At 52.1% G+C, this 24,240-nt stretch overlaps 10 protein-coding genes across 10 annotated transcripts; 5 read left to right on the forward strand and 5 right to left on the reverse strand.

Annotated features, from left to right (window-relative positions):
* Positions 1-699: 699 nt before the first annotated feature.
* Z518_00356 (uncharacterized protein) lies at positions 700-2,517 on the reverse strand (the record flags this gene model as incomplete). The annotated part of the gene is made up of 1 exon (XM_013420959.1): positions 700-2,517. The coding sequence occupies one exon, from the start codon at positions 2,515-2,517 to the stop codon at positions 700-702; it is 1,818 nt and encodes a 605-aa protein (XP_013276413.1).
* Positions 2,518-4,115: 1,598 nt separating this feature from the next.
* Z518_00357 (uncharacterized protein) lies at positions 4,116-4,931 on the forward strand (the record flags this gene model as incomplete). The annotated part of the gene is made up of 1 exon (XM_013420960.1): positions 4,116-4,931. The coding sequence occupies one exon, from the start codon at positions 4,116-4,118 to the stop codon at positions 4,929-4,931; it is 816 nt and encodes a 271-aa protein (XP_013276414.1).
* A 1,240-nt stretch (positions 4,932-6,171) lies between these two features.
* Positions 6,172-6,821, reverse strand: Z518_00358 (uncharacterized protein; the record flags this gene model as incomplete). The annotated part of the gene is made up of 2 exons (XM_013420961.1): positions 6,172-6,472; positions 6,562-6,821. The coding sequence occupies 2 exons, from the start codon at positions 6,819-6,821 to the stop codon at positions 6,172-6,174; spliced, it is 561 nt and encodes a 186-aa protein (XP_013276415.1).
* Positions 6,822-8,570: 1,749 nt separating this feature from the next.
* On the forward strand, positions 8,571-10,422 carry Z518_00359 (uncharacterized protein; the record flags this gene model as incomplete). The annotated part of the gene is made up of 3 exons (XM_013420962.1): positions 8,571-8,696; positions 8,750-8,878; positions 8,935-10,422. 3 exons carry the CDS (start codon positions 8,571-8,573, stop codon positions 10,420-10,422), a joined length of 1,743 nt encoding a protein of 580 aa, XP_013276416.1.
* Positions 10,423-10,991: 569 nt separating this feature from the next.
* Z518_00360 (uncharacterized protein) lies at positions 10,992-12,290 on the forward strand (the record flags this gene model as incomplete). The annotated part of the gene is made up of 1 exon (XM_013420963.1): positions 10,992-12,290. The coding sequence occupies one exon, from the start codon at positions 10,992-10,994 to the stop codon at positions 12,288-12,290; it is 1,299 nt and encodes a 432-aa protein (XP_013276417.1).
* Positions 12,291-12,679: 389 nt separating this feature from the next.
* Z518_00361 (NADH-ubiquinone oxidoreductase 78 kDa subunit, mitochondrial) lies at positions 12,680-15,363 on the forward strand (the record flags this gene model as incomplete). Its single annotated transcript, XM_013420964.1, has 4 exons — positions 12,680-12,885; positions 12,948-14,856; positions 14,923-14,993; positions 15,081-15,363. The coding sequence occupies 4 exons, from the start codon at positions 12,680-12,682 to the stop codon at positions 15,361-15,363; spliced, it is 2,469 nt and encodes an 822-aa protein (XP_013276418.1).
* A 245-nt stretch (positions 15,364-15,608) lies between these two features.
* On the reverse strand, positions 15,609-18,923 carry Z518_00362 (uncharacterized protein; the record flags this gene model as incomplete). Its single annotated transcript, XM_013420965.1, has 3 exons — positions 15,609-18,748; positions 18,797-18,855; positions 18,910-18,923. 3 exons carry the CDS (start codon positions 18,921-18,923, stop codon positions 15,609-15,611), a joined length of 3,213 nt encoding a protein of 1,070 aa, XP_013276419.1.
* A 551-nt stretch (positions 18,924-19,474) lies between these two features.
* Z518_00363 (uncharacterized protein) lies at positions 19,475-19,702 on the forward strand (the record flags this gene model as incomplete). The annotated part of the gene is made up of 1 exon (XM_013420966.1): positions 19,475-19,702. The coding sequence occupies one exon, from the start codon at positions 19,475-19,477 to the stop codon at positions 19,700-19,702; it is 228 nt and encodes a 75-aa protein (XP_013276420.1).
* An 84-nt stretch (positions 19,703-19,786) lies between these two features.
* Z518_00364 (uncharacterized protein) lies at positions 19,787-20,854 on the reverse strand (the record flags this gene model as incomplete). Its single annotated transcript, XM_013420967.1, has 1 exon — positions 19,787-20,854. One exon carries the CDS (start codon positions 20,852-20,854, stop codon positions 19,787-19,789), a length of 1,068 nt encoding a protein of 355 aa, XP_013276421.1.
* Positions 20,855-21,791: 937 nt separating this feature from the next.
* Z518_00365 (uncharacterized protein) lies at positions 21,792-22,908 on the reverse strand (the record flags this gene model as incomplete). The annotated part of the gene is made up of 3 exons (XM_013420968.1): positions 21,792-22,267; positions 22,395-22,809; positions 22,873-22,908. The coding sequence occupies 3 exons, from the start codon at positions 22,906-22,908 to the stop codon at positions 21,792-21,794; spliced, it is 927 nt and encodes a 308-aa protein (XP_013276422.1).
* Positions 22,909-24,240: the final 1,332 nt, after the last annotated feature.

Consider the following 24,240-nt stretch of genomic DNA (forward strand, 5'->3'; position numbering starts at 1 on the left):
GATGGTAACCAAGAAGCACATCAATTTTAGATTAGCACGCGTCACAAAGAAAGACTGAACACGGAATACGCTCAGTGACTCGTTCGAGATGGCGAGATGTATTTTACGCGAGGCTGTTGATGTTGATGAAGCTGGCCGACATTGAATGGTACCAGGATCATGAACAGTATCAGAGTGGGCAGGGGAGAAGCCCATTTGTTCCGAAAGCCACCCTACTCTTCTGTGGATAGTCAAGGAAAGAGATGTGCCGGAGATTCAGTCTATCTGGAGGTCTCGGAACATCTCCTCTTGAGCTATACTTAAGATAGCATGGTTAAACATATGATGATCCTACGAGTCAAGAGAATCCATGTTCAACTGTCTCGCTATTCATCCGATTTGATCTGTCATCAATTCATCCTCGTAGTAGCATTTCTGGAGCACGGTCTGGGGTATCAACATGGCCGGTAAGTTGAATGCCCTAAAAAAAGAATGATCCCTTCCAATAAACAGTCTTGCCTTCCCTCCATTCAACTCTCCCCAACGCCTGATTGTCCGGTGGTTGGCCGTGGTATCAATGGTGGGAAATCCTTGAATTCCCTCATAATTGAAAAACTGGTCCCATTACTCGCATTCGATCAATCCGTTGTTCTTGATTCTCCTCGTCCACCGATGCCCAATGATGCACAACCTGGTCGGCCAGCCGATTGAACAAGTTGCTCAAGACGATCTCACATATCCGTGAGGAAACTTGGCCGTTTGTTTGTCAGCACTGCAATTCTTTTCCTCCCATTGCGCAAAATCTTCCATCAGCTTGAGGCGATGGCTTTCGGGAAATCGTTTGAGGTAATCGTCCAGGACATGTCGTTGTTTATCCGCGCCTCGTGGAGCAAGCTCTGGAATGATCCAACCCCATTGAATGAACGATCCGCAGAGATCACTGGCTTTGTTCGCATCCACGTTGGTGACCCACTGGGCTTGTGATCGTCCGAAATTCCACACTTTGTCTGTCCCCTCTTCCTCCAAGCGAACATGATTGGCTTGGACAAACAACGCCAGGCCGATGAAGAGCCGATTTTTTTGGCAGCGGTAAGTGTCGAACGTGATGTCCAATTTTCGGCTGAGCCAGATTTCACGTGGATGAAGACCGCTGGGGTCACCGAGATCTTGACGAGAGAGTTCGTTATGCTGATGCGTATTCAGCTCCGGCACCCGGAGATCCACATCCGGTCCATTGTCGGGCAAGATGGCTTCCGCATAGGCTTGATAGTTGCTTTTGGCCTCCTTGTCCTTTTCACTGCCGGGGTAGCGAGCAGTGAGCGCCGCCTTGATATGATGGCCAAAAAGGTCAGGACTCAAATTATCCTTTGCCTTTTTATCATTCCACTTCTTTCGCTTGACCCGGGACCCGTCGGGTTTCTTTTCTTCGTCGTCCGGTTCCTCTCTCTTGCGCTTCGGCCACTCATGCTCCATGGTTGTCTTTGCTCTGCTGGGTCGAGCGGGTGGGGAAATGTTCACTGACACCGTCTCTGGTCCCGTCACTCGTTGCTTGGTGATTTCATTTGACGATGCTGCTCGGCGGGTCCGGGCTCGGCTCGAGACCTCGGGACGGATGGGTTTCGGCGAAGCTCGTGGGGCTGCCGCTCCTGGACGTCGAGTCTTCGGTTTCTTTGATGGCCTGACTTCTTCTCGCCGGAAAGAGGAAGATGCGAGGATCTGCTCCAACCTCGTCGGGTTCTGCTCCAAAAACGATGCTTTGCCATCGTAGAAGAAGTTTCGAATGGCCAGAAGAACCTCTTGCGTCCCGCTGGGATATTGGTCGAGAAGTCCAGCGTAGGAGAAGCGCTTGACGGGGCCCCAAGGATCTCGCGTGTTCCACAAGCCCACCTTGGCCGAGCCGAAGCCATATTCAGGCTCGACACCAGGAATGTGGTAGGAGAGGAAATAGTTCATTCGTTGAATGAGATCCGAAGGCGACACCAATCGACGCTCCTGGGGCATTCGGGTGTCCGGCAGCTCGATGAAAGGGCTCCTCTCATGGACCAGCATCTCCGGAGTGACTTCCACGCCGCTGGCGATTTTCTCCAGAACCAAGTCGAGTTCGGTCCATGACAAATGGGTGACGGCCGCCGGCGGGAGCGCCAGGTCCGATGCGGCGACATCCGTCCCGACGGCGACCATACGATCAGGCGGGGATTGGGATGTCGACGGGGAGCTGGACCGGAATTTCAGAGTGGATGACGATGCCGCTGACGATTGAGAATGGGAGCGCGATCGAGTCGGGGCGGGGGAGGCCGACGACAGAGGAGGTGACATCAAGGGATCGCATCCTGGCGGCCATTCGACCGCCTCTTGGGTGGGTGTGAATTCGTCCTGGCCGGGTTCCAGATTTTGATCGATGAGGGGAGGAGTGTTCAGCTGGACGGTGGCGGGCTTCTGTGCCTGGGCCGACTTGGACGCCGCCATCTTCTTGTCGACATCGGCCGACGGAGTGTTGGAGTTGGTTTGTTCAGCACAATTGTCGGCCGGGGCCTCCATGTTCAGATTGCTATCCAACTCTTGCCGATGTGGATTGGATTCCTGTGAAAGAGGGAGAGGGGTGGCCGGGCCTTTTTCAAATGTCTCTGGTTCCGCCACCCTTGCCGTAGATGGGGCGTATCGGGCCTCGCAATCAAAGTTTCGGTCGGAGTTTGGGATACTTTTGGATGAACCACGGCGTCGGAGAAAGGCTGAGTCACCAGGATGGCCGCAACCTGGAGAGTCAGTCGGTTTGGATCTGGGGGAGGAGGAATGCGATGATAAATGGTAAGATGAGACAATTGTAGAGGGTTAAAAGGGAGATTGTGGTAATGGACGGTCAACGGGTTGGATGAATCGAGATGGAATAGATGGTTAGTCTCGTAGCAGTCGGGTTCTGGCAGCCATTGAAAGCCATTGAGGCTCGTCGACGGTATTGAATGGAGGTTTCAATGGAAAAGTAGAATGGAAGGCAATGGGTGACGACAGAAAACAGGCACTGAGCGTGTGAAAGGGGGGGACAGGCAGACGACATGATTGTCCAGTAATCCTTTGCATTGGATGAATCAGAGTGCGTCATTCTCGGATTCCACTACGGGAGGCAAAAAGTCAGGCAAACAGACTGGACAATCGGCCTCGTGATTTGGTGAGCACGAGAGAGAAAAAATGACCATGAGGGTAGTCAGTGGCGTAGTCGTTGGCCAGAGAGTTGGTCAGGCAGTCAGAGGGAGGCGCAGGAAGAAATATGGGTGGAGGGCACCAAGAAGGAGGGTTTAATGGATGGTATGATGATTCGATGGTTCCGATCTAATTCGCGGTTCATAGCGGGCAGCGCGCAGTACACCCTAGGCGTAGCGTGAATAAGTTTCCAAACGTTGGCCAGAGAAAAAGAGTCAGGTGGAAGGATCCAGAGAATCACAGAGAAGACGACAGCGAGAGAGAGAAAAGAAACGAGCAGATCAGGCATCGCTCGAGCCGCTTGGCGCCACCAGACCATGAGTCAGAGGGCCCAAGTGGAAATGACAAAGCCTTGTGATTGGCTAGGCAAGCCGATCCGACACAGTCACATGCTTGAAATGGCCGTAACGAGGAGATGACCAGGAGTTGAGGTACAACATCCGATCATGGCAGAGTGACCAGGTACCCGATACTTTGCCAGCGCCCATCTTTATGCGGTGTAACCAGGTACCCGGTTCTTATGTACAAAATTATTCAATCACAGGGACGCACTCTCTACGCCAAAGGCAGGGCTTTACAGATCTCACCTTCTGTTCTCCTGCTCCATCATTGGCCGCCATCTATACCGCGCTTTAGGCATTTACTTCCACCAACCATCTCCCACCATTTCCGAACCCAAATTGTGATCTGAGACTCCCCCCCCATGACCGATAGGGCAAGCCAGCCAAAACGGGCAATGAATAGCTCTATTGGTACAAGAGATACCGCTCGCCCTAGCACCATTTCAGCCATGGACTTGCTACGATTGAAAAACACTATTTAGTTCCTGATTTGGTCCCTTGACTTCTTGAAACTCCGTTCAATCTGGAACTGCGGAACCCAACCTTTCCCCCTCGTCACTAGCTCTGACAATCACAAAGCAGGACCAAGAAATCCTCGCCATGGCGCCTCCTCCGGTTCATTACCTGATCCCCATATTTCCTGGCTTTCAGCTACTCGACCTGACGGGTCCACTGGACATCCTCAACCTCCTCTCTATCGTCACCACCAATTCCGAGCTCCGCCTTACTTTCATCTCTGAAACTCTCGACCCAGTTCCCACGAAACCCATTCCGCCTGCTGTTGCAGACTGGTCTTTCGACTTGGAGACTGCTTTCCCGCACACGAAAGGAAAGGTGAATACCACCTTCAATGAATATCTACAGCCGGACACCACGTACGCGGAATACCTCAAAGCCCTCGAGACTGGTGAAAACAGCCAACCTGTCGATGTCCTTCTCATTCCCGGGGGAATTGGCACCAGACTGGCTCGTGTCCACCAAGACGGAAGCAAGACGTCCAATATCAAAAGCCTGCTGGATTTCGTTCCTCAAGTCGCTCCTCACATTCGCACCGCCATAATCACGGTCTGCACTGGATCCGATGCCCTGGCGCAGACGGGTTTGCTCCACAATCGTCGAGCAACAACCAACATGGCTCGATTTGCAGAGGTGGCACAGAGAAATCCCAATGTTCTTTGGCAGCATGCTGCCAGGTGGGTTCGTAGCCTGCCATCGGAAGCGCCAGGAAGCACGCCCATCGAAATCTGGAGCTCCGCCGGGATCAGTGCCGGCATGGATGTGACTCTGGCATTTATTGCGCATTTTTACGGAGGCCGGGATGTCGCACGAGGTCTAGCTAAGTCTTTGGAATACGATTGGCGAGAAATCGCCGAGGGAGAAAAAGACCCTTTGTATGAGAAGTACTACATGGCTTGAATCGGCAATTTATTTTTTTTTTTTTTTTTTTCCAGCGGAACTGTCGTCATGTCTAAATCAAACCTGGAGGATAAATGCAGAGTATGCGCCTTTGTTTGGATTTGATGAAGTTCGCATGTCTGACGTGTGAGAGCAAATCCTTCCAAAAGCTGTTTTTGGTTGGGCCAGAAAGCGAAAATGATAATGCTCCACCAGGAGCCTTGCAGTTGATCAAAATTCTTCTTCAAATCAAAGTCAGTGTAGGGAAAACATCGAACCTGGTCCGTCTCACATTCGAAAAACTGGTTGATGCCTGGCTTACCGCTAGAGAGTATAGGTGCTGGGTATTCAAAATGGGCCGCAAGCCTCGTCGTGTGTAAGTCAGCCCATCAGCATACTCACGGCCTAAGGAAAATTACCCCCCAATGTCGACTGATAGCCATGAGATGAAGAACACCCCACCTCGGTTACTGTTCCCAAACCTTCTCTATCTTTCTCGTTCCCTCTCTCAGTCAAGCCGAATTACCAACTCTGAGGGGTTTCTTGCTCTACCCACCTTTGGACAGTTTTCTTCGCGCTTAAGATTTTTGAGGAGAAGACCTTGCGCCTGGGGCACTTTCCAGCAGTACGTTTTGGACATTTCGTACTCCCCATGTCCTTACATAGAACTGCCCCTTCGTGGTCACGGTTCAGAGGACCTTCCGCGCCTTAGCGTAAAGGTACGACCTCTCAAGAGTCTTCCTCTCTTTATCCTCAGAAAGGACTCTTCCCTTCATCGAAGACCTGGAGGACGCTGACTCGTGCGCGCTGGAGCTTTCCAGCACGGACATAAAAGCCTGGACTTCATCGCCTCTTTCTTTCTTCTCAGAGTTGTCTAGCCATAGTAGCCTTGCCCGACGTCTTGGACCATCTTCGCCTCCCTCGTTCCAGATACACCGAGTGACCAGTCTGACATGTAGATTCAACTCCCCTCGACGTGAGGCTGACGAGGCCGAAGCCGAAGCCGAAGCGGTGGAAAAGCTGCAATGAGATCAAGTTTCGTTAACTTTTGTAGACGCTGACGGGTATATCTTGAGGTAGTGGAGACGACAAATATTGGAGAAGAAATTCAAGAACAAAGACAGACATCGACGTACCTCGACAAAGATCTTATGGCACTCCATCAACGCAATACCTTTCCTAGACATGTAAATCTGCTGGTGACAAGTGATCATTCCCACACGCGCCCATACGCCTTTGCAGTCTCGGGGTCAGCTTCGATTCATCGCTCTGATCGGAAGGTGGCCGCGTCTGGGCCGAAGAAATCCTTGCGTGTCGTCATGTGATGATAGCTCAGTCCGACCGAGGTACCGCTATGAATGCGGACACCATGGATCTTGATGTTCTCCGGTAGTGAGATTTGGTCTGGATTCCATTCAGAGGTTGCCAAAACCTCAGACCCTCCTTGATCCAAGGTTGTAGGTGTGGGGGAGCTAGATCGTCTTGATTTTTGACCACCGGGAACGAAACTGCCCCGTGGGCGATGGCGTCGTCGATTTCGGCGCGTAGTTTCGCGTACGATGCTGTGTGGGGTCAAGGATAGAGTAGTGTGACGCGAATGGCGGTCGCGGTTGAATCTGATCCTGCCAGGATTTGAAGAAGAGGCTCAAACTCGGCTTCCAGCTGGTCAAGCCGTGCTTGAGGGAGGAGTTCAGCAGGTCCTTGTCGTTCTTTGATACTGACAATGGCACCCCATCCAACTTTGTCCTCTGGTTTGGGTCCAGCAGGGACTTGCATCAAGGAACTGGAGAGGATCGAATGGATGAAGGGGACGTTGGCTCCCATTTCCATGATGGGAAAGAATGCCGTGCTAGATTTTGTTGTAGTCGTAAGGTCTTCATTTTTGATCAGGAAGCCGAATGGGTGACCCATTGCTACATATTGAATCACTAGCTAGGACTGATTGAAGTTGCCACGGCTCTTTCAGGGATATACCGACATGTGTCAGGCTGTCTAATGTAAGGTATTGGGCCATTTGAGCGAAATCAATGGTGGAGCCCTTGGTATTTGTGGTCCACTCACGCCCGGCATCGTATTGACCTTCAGCTCCGCGTGACGCTTCTCATCTCTCTCAGATGGAGATTGTTGAGTCGGGGTTCAAATTGCATGCCTTGGTACCCATGAGGATCGAAAGTATTGCGCACTGTCTGAGCTATAGAGCGAGATCGTCTGAGGACATTCGGCCGGAGTCAAGTCAAAGCTGCTGTTGGAAAAGCGGGCCATGCGGTGACCAACAAATCATCTGGGCCTTAAAACCCGCTGAAAAGCGGTGATGGTTCCTCCTTAGAACTTCTCGCATGCTATGCCCTTGATAGACCGGACGACCTTATTTTCCAACAGCTCCTGAAAAATTCACAACACGCACTTCCCAATTGGTTTTGGTTGAGTTACAATGTCGCGCTCCGAACATGACAGTGCTCCTGAGGCTGCCAGCGATTGTGGGGGGCACGGATCTTCGTCCAATTCAACCGGATCCAAACTTAACCTTTGAAATTGCAGATGCAGATGAAGAATAGGGCCTATCGACAAAGATGGGACCTTGTACACTGCAGAATCATGAATGACTTCACACCAAAAGGCTGGGCGAATTATTTTGCGCAAGCCTTTCAATCCATCACACCAGGAGGGCAGGGTCGAGTGCCAGGAATTTGGCTACAATCGCCGGAGCGATGACAATTCTATTTCGCTTGTACAGTCGGCTGAGTTTCCGGGAACGAGAATGGTGGAGAGGGATGGAGAGTATCGGTTGGAATAGATTTGGCAAGCCCCAACGAGCCTTGGGCGGGTGCGTGCGGCCGGGTGATATGCCTTAATTTCAAGCTCCCAATTGGACCCTAGCCAAAAGATCGTCAATTAAGAGAAGCCGGATTATTCGGTCTCGTCAATCTACTAACCGTCTTGAGGGATTGAGCCTCAAGATCTTGACAAAACTCGTCGAGTACACTCTGGAGGAACTGGGGGCCACTTTTGATGGACTGTCGAAAAGAAATCAAGAGCACGGCATTGACAGCTACTGGCTTGTGTAAGTATTTCCTCGTGATGGGCTACTGGCTTCGATTTAGTTATGTTATATCGGAACAGAAACTAGCGAATGCCTGAGGAGAGTGGCGCACCATGCCCATCACGACTAAGAAGGAAAATTGCGTCTGCCTTAGCCACCGCGTCATATCGAGAATCCTGTGTACAACCCTGTATGAGAGCCAAGGGTCGGATTGGTATATCTACGGTATCGGTCAGCGTAGTATCGTATTCGCGGCGCATCCCATCTTTTTGGCTGGTCTATTGGTCGTGTCTGATACTTGGCCTTTTGGCCCCGCAGGGACTTAACTCTAGAAGTCCTTGGGGAGCCTCCGCATTTACTGGCGGAGGATCATCTAGCCCCGTAGTTCGCCGCCTGAAACAATCCTACTTAAAAGCCACCAAAGGCGGAGCTTGAGGAGCGTTTTCCAGATTCTGCCTTTACACGGGGGTGGGGGTTCTCACGTTATAAGCTCCAGGGCTCTGCTGATAACATATCTCGCCATCAGCCGCTGGTGAGGTACCCCAATCGCCTACATTCATTCATTGGTCTGAGCGTCTTGCGGACATTGACGCTCGTCTGTCTCGTTGGCTTTCTCCGGGATGGGGCTTTCCCTCCGGCTTATCGCATCTTCGTTCCTTGCCGCATGGACCCTGCCTGGTGCTCGAGGCCAAGGTCAGGCTCCTATCGGGACCAATGGCACTGGTCCACTGTCTCAATACAAATCTGTCCGAACAAGACCCCGGATATTCGTGGCTGACCATTGCTGATCTGCGACTAGAGACCTGACATTTACGCTCCTTTCCTCAATATTTCCTTGTTCGACGAAGATGCCGTAACTCCTGGCTATATTTTTCTAGGACCATATCAAACATTTCAAGAGGCGATCTACATCTATGATAACAGAGGAGTTAGTAACACCTCCAACGCAAGTGGGGAGAACACGGGGCTCACTGACGAAACCAGAACTTGGTTTACTCCGGGTTTGGCTCGACAGGCGGCGGTCCTTCTCACAATTTCCATGTCTGTTCGGTCGATGGAACTGATCATCTGTGTTTCATTACGGGCGCACAAAATGATGGATATGTTCGCGGCTACGCCGTGATCCTCGACGACTCGCTCACCACGCGAACATCTATCCACTCCCAAGGTGGGTTGGCCAATTTTGACGAACACGAATTCCACGTGCTTGACGATGGGACTTCCCTCTTCACGCTCTATCAGCCCGAGCATTACGATCTGACCGACTATGACATCACTGCCGGGCAAGGCTGGATCATGAACAATTTCTTCCAACACATCGAACTCGGCACGAAAAGACTGCTCTTTGAATGGTCTGCTCTTGATCATGTCCCGTTGAGCGAGAGTTTCGTGATGCCCAATTCGACCGAAGTCTCTGGAACCGGCTTTTCATCGACGAGTCCATGGGACTACTTCCACATCAACGCGGTCGATCAGAATGCAGATGGGGACTACTTGGTTTCTGCCCGCCATACCTGCACGGTGTATAAAGTTTCGGGTCAAGATGGACATATCATATGGAGGTTGGGCGGAGCCACCTCTGATTTCAGCTTCGCCCCGGGCCTGAATTTCAGCTTTCAGCATGACGCACGGTTTCGCGAAGAAAACGAGACCACGACCATTATTTCGCTATTTGACAACGCCTCGAATGGTTACAATCAGACATCACGGCATTCGGCGGGGATGCTTCTGAAATTGGACCACACCACCGGCACTGTATCGCTCGTTCAAGACTTCATCGCACCAGATGAAATGATCTCGGCCTCCCAAGGGAACATACAGCTCCTGGGACGCAATCAAGACTGGCGTACCTCCAATGTGTTCTTGGGTTGGGGCTCCAACGCTTACATCTCGGAATACACGCCGGACGGGCGTATGGTACAGCAAGGCCACTTTGCTACCACGGGATCGATGAACTATCGCGCCTTTAAATATAACCTCACCACCAACCCGACCGACGCCCCCGCTTTGTACACCTATGCACATAACACAAGCGCTCCCACGTCGTATTGGATGAGTTGGAATGGCGCCACGAAACCAGCCCAATGGCGCATCTATGCCAGCACCTCCCGCACAGGACCTTGGACCGTCGTCGACACGGTCGACCGCAACGGGTTTGAAACTCACTTCACCGCACCGAGATATCACGCATGGAGTCTGGTGGAAAGTCTCGACGCGGACGGTAATGCGCTGAAAAACAATACCAGACCGATTCGGACGTTTGTGCCGAGCCCAGAACTTGCCGCGTTATGCGATAGTTTGTCATGCCCCACGGCTGAGAGCTATGATGAGTCGTCTCCCCCCCGTCCAACACAGTCTGGGGAGGCCCCTGCCACCAGTTCGAGTGTGGCCGTACATATCCAGAGACGAGGTGGAATGACGGGTGAGCTCGGGTTCGCTGCTATGGTGGGCGTGGGAGCGATGTTGGTATAATTTGTGCCAAATGTTCTGTCCAATACCATAATAGAACATTGGACAAAAAGATCTCGTCTCATGGATGATGCAATTTCGCGCTGATGCCCGAATTAGGGATAAGGACGGCAAAGTGTCGCTTTCGGCCGATGAGAGCCTGCGTCCGGGTCCGAGTCGTGGCCGGCTGCTAGCTTCAAGCGCAACAAGCCCATCACCTTTTAGGTAAGAATTCCAAGCTAGTCCTGCGTGGTTGGGCGTTGGGTTCGCGAAACGCCTGCCCCGATGCACTCGACACGGAGTACTGTATGATTCGAAGGGGTGAGATAATTTTAGGGCTATTATGGGAGAGTATCATGGACGGGGACGGTGTAGGGAGTCGCTAGAATTTAAGGCAAACCACACGGGAGTATATATTGTGCGAAATAGGACACCAGCGGTTCTGAGCCTCATACCTCTTCCTCATCGACGTCGAAATTTCTTCCATCTGTGCTCCTTAATTTTCACGGTCGGACAAAGGCCGGTTCCTGTGTGGAAATCTAAATGCAAAAAGATTCCTCACGGGTTATCTTCCACATTCAATAAGTCAGCCCATGCCATTCAGCATCGCCATTGTCGGCGCGGGCCCGGCAGGCCTCACCTTGGCGCGGCTCCTCCAAGTCGCGAACGTCGATGTCTCCATCACAATATTCGAACATGACGCCTCGCCCACATCACGACTATACCAGGGCGGCACACTAGATCTACATACCGACACCGGTCTCGCCGCTCTGAAGAAAGCCGGCTTATGGGAGGAAGCACTCAAGCATTTGCGCTACGATGGCGAGGAATTGTCCTTTGCCGACGAGAACGCCACGATAATTGTCCACAAGAAACATTCGTCCATGGCCGGGGCGAAAGTCGACTACGAGCGACCAGAGATAGATCGCGAAATCTTGAAAGGCATGCTGCTCAACAGCGTCAAGCCGGAAATGGTCCAATGGGGAAAGACTCTGCGGTCCATCGAGCCCACCAACGGCATCCTGACATTTCGTGACGGCACCACGGCCGGACCCTTTGATTTGGTGGTCGGTGCTGACGGTGCATGGTCCAAAGTCAGACACGTCTTGACGGATATTCGTCCGCATTATGCAGGAATGGGTGGATTTGAAAGTGTCATCGAGAACCCGGACAGAGACTACCCCAAGATATCCAAGATGGTCGGGAGAGGAAGTTACTTTTCATTTTCGGACGGCAAAGCCATCGTCGCACAAAGAATGGGCGACGAGAGCATCAAAGTCTCCCAGTGGTCGTTGAAGGAGGAAAACTACCCGTCCGATCTCATGGCATCTTGCGGCTCCGACGAGGAGAAATTGAAAGAAATGGTCCTGGAAAACTACCGGGATTGGGCATGTGAACTGCGAGAAGTGGTTCGCGCGAGCACCAATCTCCGGCCTCGGTCGCTGTATGAACTTCCAGTCGGACATTTCTGGGACCACCGGAAGGGATACACGTTGATTGGGGATTCGGCTAGTCTAATGACTCCTTTCACCGGAGAGGGCGTCAACAAGGCCATGAAAGATGCATTGGAATTGGCAGAGGTGCTGGAAACGGCGGTGACGAGGAATGGGAGCATGGACGAGGCGGTGGAGCAATATGAGCAAGTCATGTTCCCTCGAGCCCAAAAAATCCAGCAACGAACCATGCACAATAAGAATGCGATGTTTAGAGGAGGGCCGGTTCAGTTCATGATCGGCATGGTAGACGTGATTACGGAGGAGTCGGGAATAGATTTGAAGAAGGGTTGGCTGTCGTGGATTCCCATCAAGACGATTATGTGGTGTTGCTTGTCACTTCGGCAGGTCATTGGAGGGTATAGGAGGAAGCTGAGAGACCTGTTCTCTCGAAGATGAAGCCGATGAATAGCACAGGGTTAGAGGGGGGGAGTCGGATGGAAGGCACTGAAAGAGGTGCTTCATGTCGGGAATGTTGGCGGTTACAGGTTTGCTAAAGATGCCCTGTCAACTCAGTTTAGATTCCAAGAAAATTGATCAAGACAAAATCGAAAGCCATGGATGTGAGTGATCAGTAAAATGAAACGGGGGGATCTCTACAGTGCTAAATGCCAAGTCTGGTGTTGACCAATCGTAGAGCAAGTATTTGGAGAGTTTGCAACCATCTTTACAGGACGTCAGGAAACTTGAAGCTCCATTGAACGAGCTCCTCGTCGACGCCAACGTTCCTTTCAACAACATCGTCCTCCCACTTCGATAGCTGAGACCAGCTCGACCGACCTGGCACCATGCGGTCTCAGCTTCTTCGCGCCGCTGCGCGATCTAGATCCTCCCTGACTTCGCCGGCGACCCGGACATTCACCTCCTCCGCAAGACGACCCGCCGAAGTTGACCTTACCATCGATGGGAAGAAAGTGTCCATAGAGGCGGGCTCAGCTCTGATCCAAGCCTGTGAAAAGGCCGGGGTGACAATTCCAAGATACTGCTATCATGAGTCTGTCCAATATCGTGTTCCCCTCCCCCCCAATTGAGCTGACCTTGGTTGTGTGTGTCTAGAAAACTCCTCATCGCCGGTAACTGTCGTATGTGCCTGGTCGAAGTCGAACGAGTTCCCAAACCCGTGGCCTCCTGTGCATGGCCCGTCCAGCCCGGGATGGTGGTCAAGACCGATTCGCCCATGACACACAAAGCAAGAGAAGGGATTATGGAGTTCTTGTTGGCCAACCATCCTCTGGATTGTCCCATCTGCGATCAAGGTGGCCAATGTGATCTACAAGATCAGTCCATGAGATACGGAGCTGATCGGGGTCGTTTCCATGAAATCACTGGCAAGCGTGCGGTGGAGGACAAGAATATTGGACCTTTGATCAAGACTTCGATGAACCGATGTATCCACTGCACGAGATGTATTCGATTCGCCAACGAGATTGCGGGTGCGCCCGAACTCGGATCGACAGGACGAGGCAACTCGCTGGAAATCGGCACCTATATTGAACGGAGCCTTGATACCGAGCTTTCGGCCAATGTGATCGACCTCTGTCCGGTGGGGGCCCTGTTGCCCAAACCCGGCGCCTTTAGCTATCGACCTTGGGAGCTCACCCGATTCGAATCGATCGACGTGTTGAATGCTCTGGGATCCAACATTCGAGTGGACGCAAGAGGAATGGAGGTCAAGAGAATTCTCCCGCGATTGAACGATGACATCAATGAAGAGTGGATCGATGACAAGACACGGTTTGCCATGGATGGATTGAAGACTCAGAGATTGACCACGCCGTTGATCCGAAAAGAGGACAAATTCTTGCCGGCGACATGGGAACAAGCGCTTTCCGAAATCGGCAATGCCTTCCTCCGGCTCCAACCAGCGGCGAACGAATTCAAGGCCATTGCCGGACATCTCATTGAGGTGGAATCTTTGGTGGCCATGAAAGATCTGGCCAACAGATTGAAGTCCGAAAACCTGGCCCTGGATCAACCCGGTGGTGGTGCGCCGATTGCACATGGCGTGGATGTCCGGGCGAACTACCTGTTCAACTCCAAAATCTATGGTATTGAAGAGGCCGACGCCATGCTGATCATCGGCAGCAATCCACGATGGGAAGCTGCCGTCCTGAACGCCCGAATTCGAAAGCAATGGATGCGCTCACCCCTGGAGATTGGTTACATTGGCGAACCTTTCGAAAGCACCTTCCAATTCGAACACTTGGGTACCGATGCGGCGGCGGTGAAGAAAGCTCTCTCCGGCGAATTCGGCAAGAAGCTATCGGTGGCAAAGAAACCTATGATCATCGTGGGTAGCGCTGTTGCCGAGCATCCTGATGCCGCCGCCATCTTTGAATCCGTCGGCTCGTTCGTGGACAAGCACCCAGCCAACTTCAACACACCTGAATGGCAAGGCTACAACGTCCTCCAGCGCGCCGCGTCAAGGGCGGGCGCCTATGAAGTCGGTTTCACCACTCCGTCACCAAAAGTGGCAGAGACGAAACCCAAGATGGTCTGGCTCCTCGGCGCCGATGAGATCTCTGAGGCAGATATCCCCAAGGACGCCTTTGTCATTTATCAAGGCCACCACGGTGAGACTGGCGCCCAGCTCGCCGACGTCATTCTGCCCGGCGCCACATATACCGAAAAATCAGGCACGTACGTGAACACCGAAGGCCGTGTCCAAATTACTCGGTCGGCTGTCACATTGCCCGGGGCAGCCAGGACCGATTGGAAGATCATACGAGCAGCGTCCGAATTTCTGGGCGTCCCACTTCCGTATGACGATCTGGAAGTGCTCCGCGACAGACTTGAGGAGATCAGCCCGGCCCTCAGACGGTACGATACGCTTGAGCCCAGCGCGTTGACGGCCTTGAGCAAAGTCCAGCTGGTGGATGCGCATAAAGGTGCCAAGGCCACGGGCAAGGTTTTGGAGTTGCCCATTAAGAACTTTTACATGACGGATGTTATTTCGAGAAAGCATGTCCCCTGTTCCTCTCCTCTCCCCTTTCTCCCCGGATATGAATGCTGACTTCTCTTCCGCGTACAGTTCGCCGACTATGGCCCGCTGCTCGGCGGCCAAGGAGACAGGAAACCCGGACACGAATTTCATGGCACCGGGTGAACCCTCGCCGCAGGTCTCGTATGGTTAAATAAAGTGGACTTTTCCACGGTATGTGAAAAGAGAGAAGAGCGTCCGCTTAGTAGATGGCGATGTGGTGAAGACAAGGGGGAATCGTTCTCGGTCGATCGAGATCACATGGACGAACGCGCTTGTGTGGATATAAACCCCTTCGAAGAGAAGACGACTGAGATGGTCAGTCGAGTCGAGGAAGAAAGAAACGTGAATCAAGAGCATGGTCGGACATGGCAAGGAGTGGCAAAGAAGCGACGGGATATTCAGGGTCCTTCAAGAAAGAATCATGTCTTCACAACACAAGCAACACGAGTGAGAGCTGGAATCCGAGTTATCCATTCGCTCGTGAATTGAATTGTACATGTCACATTATATATATCCAATCATCAAACCTCAAAAACTATCGTTTCCATCTACAAGACGTGACCAAAATTGATTATGATCACGATGTGATACTGTATGTCGGCCAGAAAAGGTATAAACACTCGTTATGATGGACTCGACCTAACCTGTCTTGGCGGGTTGGGTTTTTGTTCGGGCTGGAACCAGAAAACTATATCAATATTCCCCTCCCATTCACAAGCCCACGACGAACAGAACTAGCGCACGCCGTCTCTGGCGCGACTGACCATCCTCTCGGCCTCGGTAATTTCACGCTCATCAATCTCATGTTGTCTCTGACGTTGGAGTTCGGCCACCTCTTCATCGCCACCGTCTCCATCGTCCTCCTCGTCACTACTACCTTCTTCGGCAAGAGTGGCGTCGTCATGTCCAGCACCTTCGATCTCGGGTCGGCGGCGTTTCTCGAAGTCTTGTGCATGTGCCGACGCAATGGCAGTGCCAACGCGTTGCAGGGCACGGAGACCGGGGGTGCGCGGCGTGGTCGGCGTCTTGCGCTTGCGGAGGGAAGAGGTAGTCGTCAGAGTAGATGAACGTTCCAGATCGACGCCCGTCGCGTCCGTCTGAGTCGCGTGATCGCCAGGCGCGGACAGGGTTTGGCGTTTTGATTCGGCGGATTGGCCGCGCACGCTCGGTGAATGCGGCAGGTCATACGGCAATGGGATATCTCTGGAGGCACGGAATTGGCCCACGTTGTTGCAATGTTCATTCTCGACACGAAACAAAGACCACATTCCTCTGCGAATGACTTCCGCTAGACTGACGAGGAAGGACAACATGGCCGAATGTTGTAGGTCGGAAGTGAATATGGCGTAGAATACCCACTGCTGCCTCAGTACGACATTGGCCACCATCGCGAAGTAGTAGACCCAGACTTTCTTGTAGGCAAGCTGATCGCGCAGGAAAGGATGCTTTGCCCATGGATTCCCGAGACTAAAGTCCATAAAAACGTCCCAGAATGAGCAGTAAATTCCGTTGAGGGCGGCAAAGGTGATGAAGGCGGCGCGTGTTTCGTAGGTCATGTCCATGCGATAGATGGAGAGCGTCATGTAGTACAGAATGTTGCCCAAGTACTTGCAGAAATTGGCCAGATGGGGAAACCAGTTTCGGGAATCGTGGTAGCGGCGAAGACATTGGAGAGCACGCCAGACCGCCGGAAGCGCCGTGAAGAATCCCAAAAGCCGGGAGTGATTTGAATTGCATTGGGCCGGATGATTCCAGTCATTCACATAGAGACAGAAAAACACCTCAATCTGGCCCATCGCGTACGTCTGAGAGCAATACATGTCGCCCAAGTAGAAGTCTCGGAATTCGACGGGGTACAAGCCGGCCAGGAGAAGTCTCCAATTGGAATAACCCCACCACCGTCTTGCGTTGTAGTAGAGAATTTTGAAGGGAAGCACCATCATGACCAGCGTGATCGCGATTAGCACGATCGGCCAATACAGGTAAAACCCATCATCGGAACTCTGCTGAAAATTGAGGTAGAGAAAGAGACCGTTTAAGAATAGAAAGAAGCAAGGTAATTCGGCCAATTGTCGCCAGTCCAGGACATGTCGAGTGTCGTATTCGAAAACAAAGACGTAATTGATATGTGCGTGGGTCCAGACCCGGCAGTCCAGGCAAAACAGGAGGAATAAAAGGAGGGCCAGAAAGTATCCGGCATACAGCTGCAGGAGGTAGCTCGTATGGGTCGCCACGAGCGGATTGGGATCATTGAGCCGATGGCTGGCGTCCATGAGACCGGCCACCCCAAAACAAGTTCCCGCTGCCACGTAGAGGCCGTTGCGAAACGTCGTTCCGGATTGGTCTCCGGCGCCCAACTTCGATCGAAGTTTCCGGACGGCAATTTTGCGGTTGCCGCGCTCAAAGTAACGCGAGTACAAATCTTCGACCGCGGTCAGATGTTGGTCAATCACATCACTGGTCACGAAGTACGCGTTGTTGACCTTTTCCGACATATATCGCAGTGGTGGCCGAGCTTGGACCGCTTTGTCGTACTTCTTGTTGATTTTGCGAAATCCGGTTCGGTTGAGGAGAGCGTAGGATTTGAGCAATTCGAGAGCTCGGTAGAATTCCTGCAACGCCAGTTTGAGTTTCCTCTTCGCGACCCGGTGCGGAATGTCATTTCCATGGTTATGCCGGACATAATCTTGCTTCGCATCGTGAATCCGTTGTTGAGCCTTCGGTCCTGGGGGGGAACTCAATTGCTGCATTGCCTGAAGCGTTTTGTCCACGGTTTTGCGGCGTGCAAGAGCGTCCTCCAGGGGTTTCTTGATGAAATAGGAAGACCCATTTCCATTGGGACGGATGTGCTCCTTGAGGGATGCTCTTGACCGATCACCAGACAAAACTCCGTCCACAGCCGGTGGACTCAGTGTCTCTTCAGGCTTCTTTGATCGTAAAATTTCGGCCAGTCTGCGATCCCTCATCTCATGCAGCTGTCGTCGAAGAACTTGGAGACGTTCCGTGGCTTCCTCCTCTTTGAACTTGTAAAACGACTCGATTTTGTCTAGTTCGCTGTCTAAAAACGAAAAGAATTCGGCTTGCCGAGCGTCGAGTTCTCTATACGCTTCGAGTTGCACATCATTGACGGTAGGCTCATCTAGGGCTTGTGCGGAGAATAATCTCCTCAACCGAGATCGAGGGTAGGTATTCAACTTGGGAACGGATAACGATTGAGACCCTGCCGCCGCTCGTTTTTGGAACATGGTTTTCGCAAGCCCGCCTCCCAAGCTGTGTCGTGCTCGGCGGGTGGTTTCACCGACGTGATACGGATCAGGGCCGGGAGGAACCTGGACCGCCTCCGGAACAGGTCGCGGCAGAGGGGGACATGAAGGTGGAGGTTCTGTTTCCGTTGTCGTTCGACCCCGAGCAGGGTTCAACGCCGGATCAGGAAGTTCGAGAGTCGCCAGGTGTCCCGATATCTCTTCTGATGGGGGCGTACCGACAATACTCCCATAATTCATCGGTCGTCTGGTCCGTGGGTATCGATGGCTGCCGTGCAGTGGTTGTCTTTCCGGTGTTGACCCACCGCTCCCCTCTTGACTCTCTGCCCCCGGAATGAGAATGGGCGGCGATTGTGCAAACCAAGTCTCGCTCTCCTTTCGCATGGCAGGCGGCTGGTGATCCCGGTCTGCATCTTGGTCAGGAGCAATCTCGTCGAGTTCGGGTAGCGACTGGATAGAATGAGCGGTGCCCGGGCGGGGCCGATTAAAGTCATAATGGGTAAAAGGGGTTCCATCCGCATCTTCAGGGAGGAGGTTTGGACGGCCAGGGATGGCAGGTGTTTTGTTGAGAGCTCGGAGGGCTTTCGAGATGGCCTTGATTTTTTTCTTTCCTTGCTGGAACCATCAGCGGATCGCTCGAGAAGGGGGATATCCCGCACCTGCCTTGTAATTGAGATATTTAACTCTCCATTCGGGGACGGCTTCGTCCTCCAATTCCCTAGACCGGTCAGTAACGTGCCGTGCTCATCGGAATGGGGCCGCCGTGGCGCACTTTGCAAACTTCATCTCCAAGCACGACGAGGGGGCTTAGAGGGCCTGTGGGACTCGCGACCCATTATCCAGGGCCGAGACAATCGAGGGAAGAGAATAATGGTAGGGGCCGGGTAGAGATGAAGGATGTCAGGAATGTGCCATCTGAGTAACGCGATGCGAGCATCAAAGCATCTTATAAAGAAAATTGTCAATACAAACTAAAACACCGAGGGCGAGCGTCATAGGCGGAGAACATACAGCGCCGGGCCACGTGCCTGGACGAGACGCCGAGTGTTTATCTCTTGTAAACTCAATTGAAAAGATGCAGTCGGATCCAAAAAAAAAAAAAAAAAAGAAAAATGCTGCAATGCGGGAGAAGGAACCCTGTCATTTGAAACCACTTTTGCCAAGCCTCCATACGATAAATTGTCAGGTGGGGGAATCAACAAAGGCAAATATAAACGAGGTCAACTCGAATCAGCTCAGAAACTCGTGGACAATATTCCCACGCAGATGTGTAGCAGAAAAATCCCTCAGCACATCTACGCTAGGCTGCTGTTCCAACCAGAACAATTACCACCCACATGGGTGCCCCATCCGCCGATCCAGCCTATCGAAACTCCCCGGGTATAGTCCAAGGACAAGGAGACCATCTCCTGGTTTGTCATGCAATCCGTTACGACGAACGCGATTTCACCATCGTTGAACGGGACGAGAAGGAAAGTAGTCAGAAATACCATCTAGAGAATCCATATTGGAAGACGTTTGACCCTGGTGTCGTGCCTTTGCTAAAGGGGAACAAATGGAATTGAAAAGATTCGAAGAGTGGGGCACCAACAACGACAGGATTGTTGAATAAAATGTTCTAGACAAGAATGACCAAGTTACTATCCTGTTCAGTCATCGTTAATATATTTCTCAAAGACATCAGGATAATGTCTCCTTCCCACATCTCGGTGGCTTCTGATCTTGGTTCTGAGCTGTGCCTCTCCCCACGTCTCATATTTCCCTCGAAGAAAGGGACTATCAATCCGTTGGCCCTCCTCCGATTCTCGCGTATTCCATTTCAGCTTGTCGAAGAGCTCCCACAAGGCTTTGAGGTCTCGCTTCGTCAAGTCCGGTCCGACTCCTTGGAAAAAGGGCACACTGTATCTGTCATAGTCCCCTGGAGGAAGAAGGACGCGATGAGTGGTCACTTTACACGTTCCGTTCGTGACGACCTCGAACGCCTGGCCCATATTGACCACGAATGTGCCAGATTTGGGGGGGACATCGAGCCAAGTGCCATCTTTCGAGAGGACCTGGAGTCCTTTGATGGACGGATCGGATGCCTGGAGAAGAAACGTCATCCAGCCTGAACTGTCTTTGTGGGGGCCGACTCCCTGCGCGGGAGCATCCATGGTGGCATCGGGCGACGGTCGATAGTGAACGAGCTTGAGTCGATCTTGTGGCCCTGTAAAATTAACAAGACTGCCGGGAGGCAAGTAGAGGGCTTCGGTGACCACCTCGAGGAATCGAAAAGCTAGATCCTGCAGAGCCGTGATGTAGGACTTGACAATTTCACCAAATCGGGGCACGGTCTCTGATTCAAGCCACTGATTAGGACCCTGTAGTCTCGTGTAGAGCGGCAGCCCGGGTGTCTGGCTGTACTTGTCCGCCAATTCATTGGCCAGTTCGAATTGCTCTCTCTGGTCCTGGATGCCGGCGGTGACCTCGGACCCCCATTTGCTGAATCCCAGGAAATGAGGAGATTTGACCACGGCAACCGACTCCTTGACATCGTCAGGAAGGGAGAAGAGACATGGCATCATCGTCACCAGATCTTGAATCACTTCTTCCTTTATGCCGGTATTGGAAAGATAGAGAAAACCGACATCCCGTAAGGCGTAGCGTAGGTCTTCCAGGAGCCGAGCCCGGGCTGATACATCCTTGGACTTGCTCAGATCGATCGTGGGAATCGACATGCTGAATATGACACAGGACCTGTAATTTTCTCCCCTCAGTTCGCTAGAAGTGAATGTTCTTCTTGACCATGGACTAAGGGCAGAAATGGCATCATCTGAATGCACAAGTACGCCACACTGAAGTTGTTCCGCCTTTCCGCTCATCACATCCACTCCCTTGTAAAGATGCGGATGCCGCCTCACATGCTGTCGAGAGCACCACTATCCACACCTTCACAGCTCAGAAATCAGCACGGTTTCTAACAATATCACCGGGGTCTACCGCTTCTCCCAGTGATGACGGTTCAGCGGGCTCCTGAGCAGATGCGACAACGCACTACTGGTTCGGCCATTTACGGTGATACATGGGGAATTGCTAGGCTTGACTAGTCTAGCATGCTGTCTTACGTCTCGCCCCGGTTGGTCTCGCAGTTATTCAGTTACTTGACCAACTCGTGCACTTTCGCATCGAGCCAGAAAGAATTTTGTTCCCTCTTCTAGAGGGTTAACGGTACCTGAAATGCTCAAGTGAGGCATGCCGAGTGAAGAGGGCGTTGAGGTCTACGTCAAGAAGAAACATTCGAGTGACCAGTTCATGCTCCTTGGGCGCTACCATTGGGTTGTGAGGTTCCCCCAGGGGGCGAGGCTGGGACAGAGTATCACGCAGACTAGGATGTTGTATGCTTTCCTGCATCTGATTCGTTGCCAAAGCTGTTACTACCGACAAATACTGAGAATAAAAAGACATTTTGCATCGTGCGGCCAACCGGCGACACGCGATCCCCAGCGGGTCTTGGCCAGTCGCCGAATGCCTATCAATAGGCGCCGAGTGCTTATTCTTTAGGCGTACCCCAATCTACCTCCGAGCTTATACTGGTATATTGATGTTAGGCCCCTCGCCTACGGCAGGTGGTTGGGAGGTTGATAAAAGTCGACTAATAGAGATTCCCTCGACCAGTTATGTTCCTCCCACTAGTGTCTTCAACTCTTCCTTCAATTCCTCCACACTCTTCTGATATCCATATCCCGGTTCAATCTTGGCCTCGAAATCCGCGTTGTATCGATTGTTTTCTTCGAAGATACCGAAAGTTCCATACGCGTTATATGCTTTGGTGAGAAGTCTGACCTCCACCCCTTTCTCGGTGTCTTCGTCCCACAATCTTTTGGCCTCGGCGAACAACTCATCCAGGTCGACTTTGACAATGTTCCAGCCCGGACGTACCTCCTCGAGCATTGGGATCAGCTGATTCATACTCACTGTATGATCAGCAACGTAGACAGGTCGATTTTGGAATTTGCGCGGATCAGCCAGGACATCGCACACGGCCTTGGCGGCGGTGCCCACTCGACACATGCTGTTGCGCTGGTTGCCGCTGCCATAGACCATGATGGTATTGGTCTGGGGATTGATCCAATAGTATCCGAGTGGGATCGCTACGGGCATCGCAAAGAGGTTTGAGTTAGTTAGTGCGCATTGACACGTCACTCGCACATATCCGACGGTCTGGTATGGAAACACTGGGGCTGAAGATTTGCGATCTTGATCTGAAAACTCACTTACCCCAGTCATACCATCCGCCCGTGATGATGGCGCTCCAAGTCAGATCGGTGCCTTTGATTTTCTCCTCGAGTTGTTTCTGGGCTTCGACCTTGGGCACGTACAACGGCAACTCTGTGATGTGCGGGGAGAATGTGTCGCCGGCGAAATCGGGTGTGATAATGTGCTTGATGGTGCCGGACTTGAGACAGGCATCCACGATGGTGGGTTGCAGGGTCGCCGCGTTGGGAGGGAATGCTTCCACCACGGCATCTTGCCCTTGGAAGAGTTCGACGAGGGCGTCCACAGAGCTGTAGTCGACGGTGGCGGGGATGATGGGGTCCGGGAATTTCTGCCCTGCCGTGCGAGAGGCGGCGGTGACCGTGTAGCCGGCAGCGGCGAGAGCGGTTACTACGGGCTTCCCAACGTTGCCTGTGGCCTTGGATTCGATGTCAGTACAGTCGGACAGGAAGGGAGAGGTGGTTGGTCCTCGTCTTCATACTCCAAGAACGACGACTTTCTTGATGGATCCGGCCATTTTGTACATAGACTCCGGTAGGGCTGGTCAATATGTGGACCTCAAGCGCTCTGAGAAGTTGATAGAAGAAATAGCTGGTGAGCGAGATCAGTCAGTGCTCTTATAATCTGCAAGGGGTATGGAGAATGGCCGTCAACGTGTCACCCTTGGCATGATTGGTGCGTTACCTGGTCATATGGAGACCCACTGCTCATTACCATCTCGGTGACACTATGCATTCAATCTTTTTTTTTTTTTTTTTTTCGGAGTATATCTCTGTTTGACGACCGAAATTTCGTCCGTTACATGAAGTAAACCAATGTGGTGCATGGCCAGATGTGTGGTGAAGATATGGCTGGCATTGAGGAGAAACATCTTTTGTGCAACGCATAGATGGCACAGTTATGTCAGCATACAGCCATAAACAGTAAGTACTTACATTTGATGTCAATCCCCTTGCTAGGAGCTCGGTCCTTTCTAGCGATGAAATATATCGGCATGTGAAAAGATAAGATGCTGACCACAAGAAGATGGAGGGGTGCTGAGACATGGAGAAGGCTGGAGATGGAAAGGGGCAATTGGACAAAACCACGGTCACACGCCAATTTTGGTGCTTGTGGTTAATTTACACCTCAGCCCATAATGCAGTTGAGAGCATCAAAATCCAGAGAGAATAATTGCCCATACTTAGTTCATCCGCCTGTGATGACCGTAGTCATCAACGATGGCTCAGTTCCGGCCTCGACTATGACACCATGTTCGCGACAGCCAGTCGCAATCTCCTTTTGAGCTGCGAGTATGTTCGAAAGCATGGACTTGTCTATCTTCGGCAAAACATCCTCGGTCTTTGGACCACTCTTATCTTGCTCCCTTGTACACTGCGATCGCAATTCTTTGTTCGTCTTCTGCCCACCGACCATTCATTACTGCCGCGTCAGCCGATCTCGGCCACATACGTCTTTGCGAACGCGGATGGGATGACTTCCGAAGTCACAGGCTCGGAAGCGAAGGATCGTCCGAACGGAGCGACGCTCAGGAGAGACAATTTGTAGAAATTCGGACAGAAGCATGAGAAGGTGAGAACAAGTTAGGGTGTCGGAACGGTAGGGAAATAAAAGGTCGCAGTTTCAGTTTTGTATCAAGCCGAGGATTGGAAGATACGAACTCTTCTCGATCAGACCATGAAAGTGAGAAGGCATTCAGCATCAAACAAGTATCGATTTCGAGGTAGGTCTCATTCGAATCACACAGCTACTCCTAATCAAGTCCCGATCTCGGAGGCAGACACCTATCCTGTGATCCTAACAGATCCTCTCATTTGGTGTCCTTTGATCAAGTATCTTGAGGTTTCCC

Source organism: Rhinocladiella mackenziei, assembly GCF_000835555.1.
Source record: "Rhinocladiella mackenziei CBS 650.93 unplaced genomic scaffold supercont1.1, whole genome shotgun sequence".
NCBI classification, from domain to species: domain Eukaryota; kingdom Fungi; phylum Ascomycota; class Eurotiomycetes; order Chaetothyriales; family Herpotrichiellaceae; genus Rhinocladiella; species Rhinocladiella mackenziei.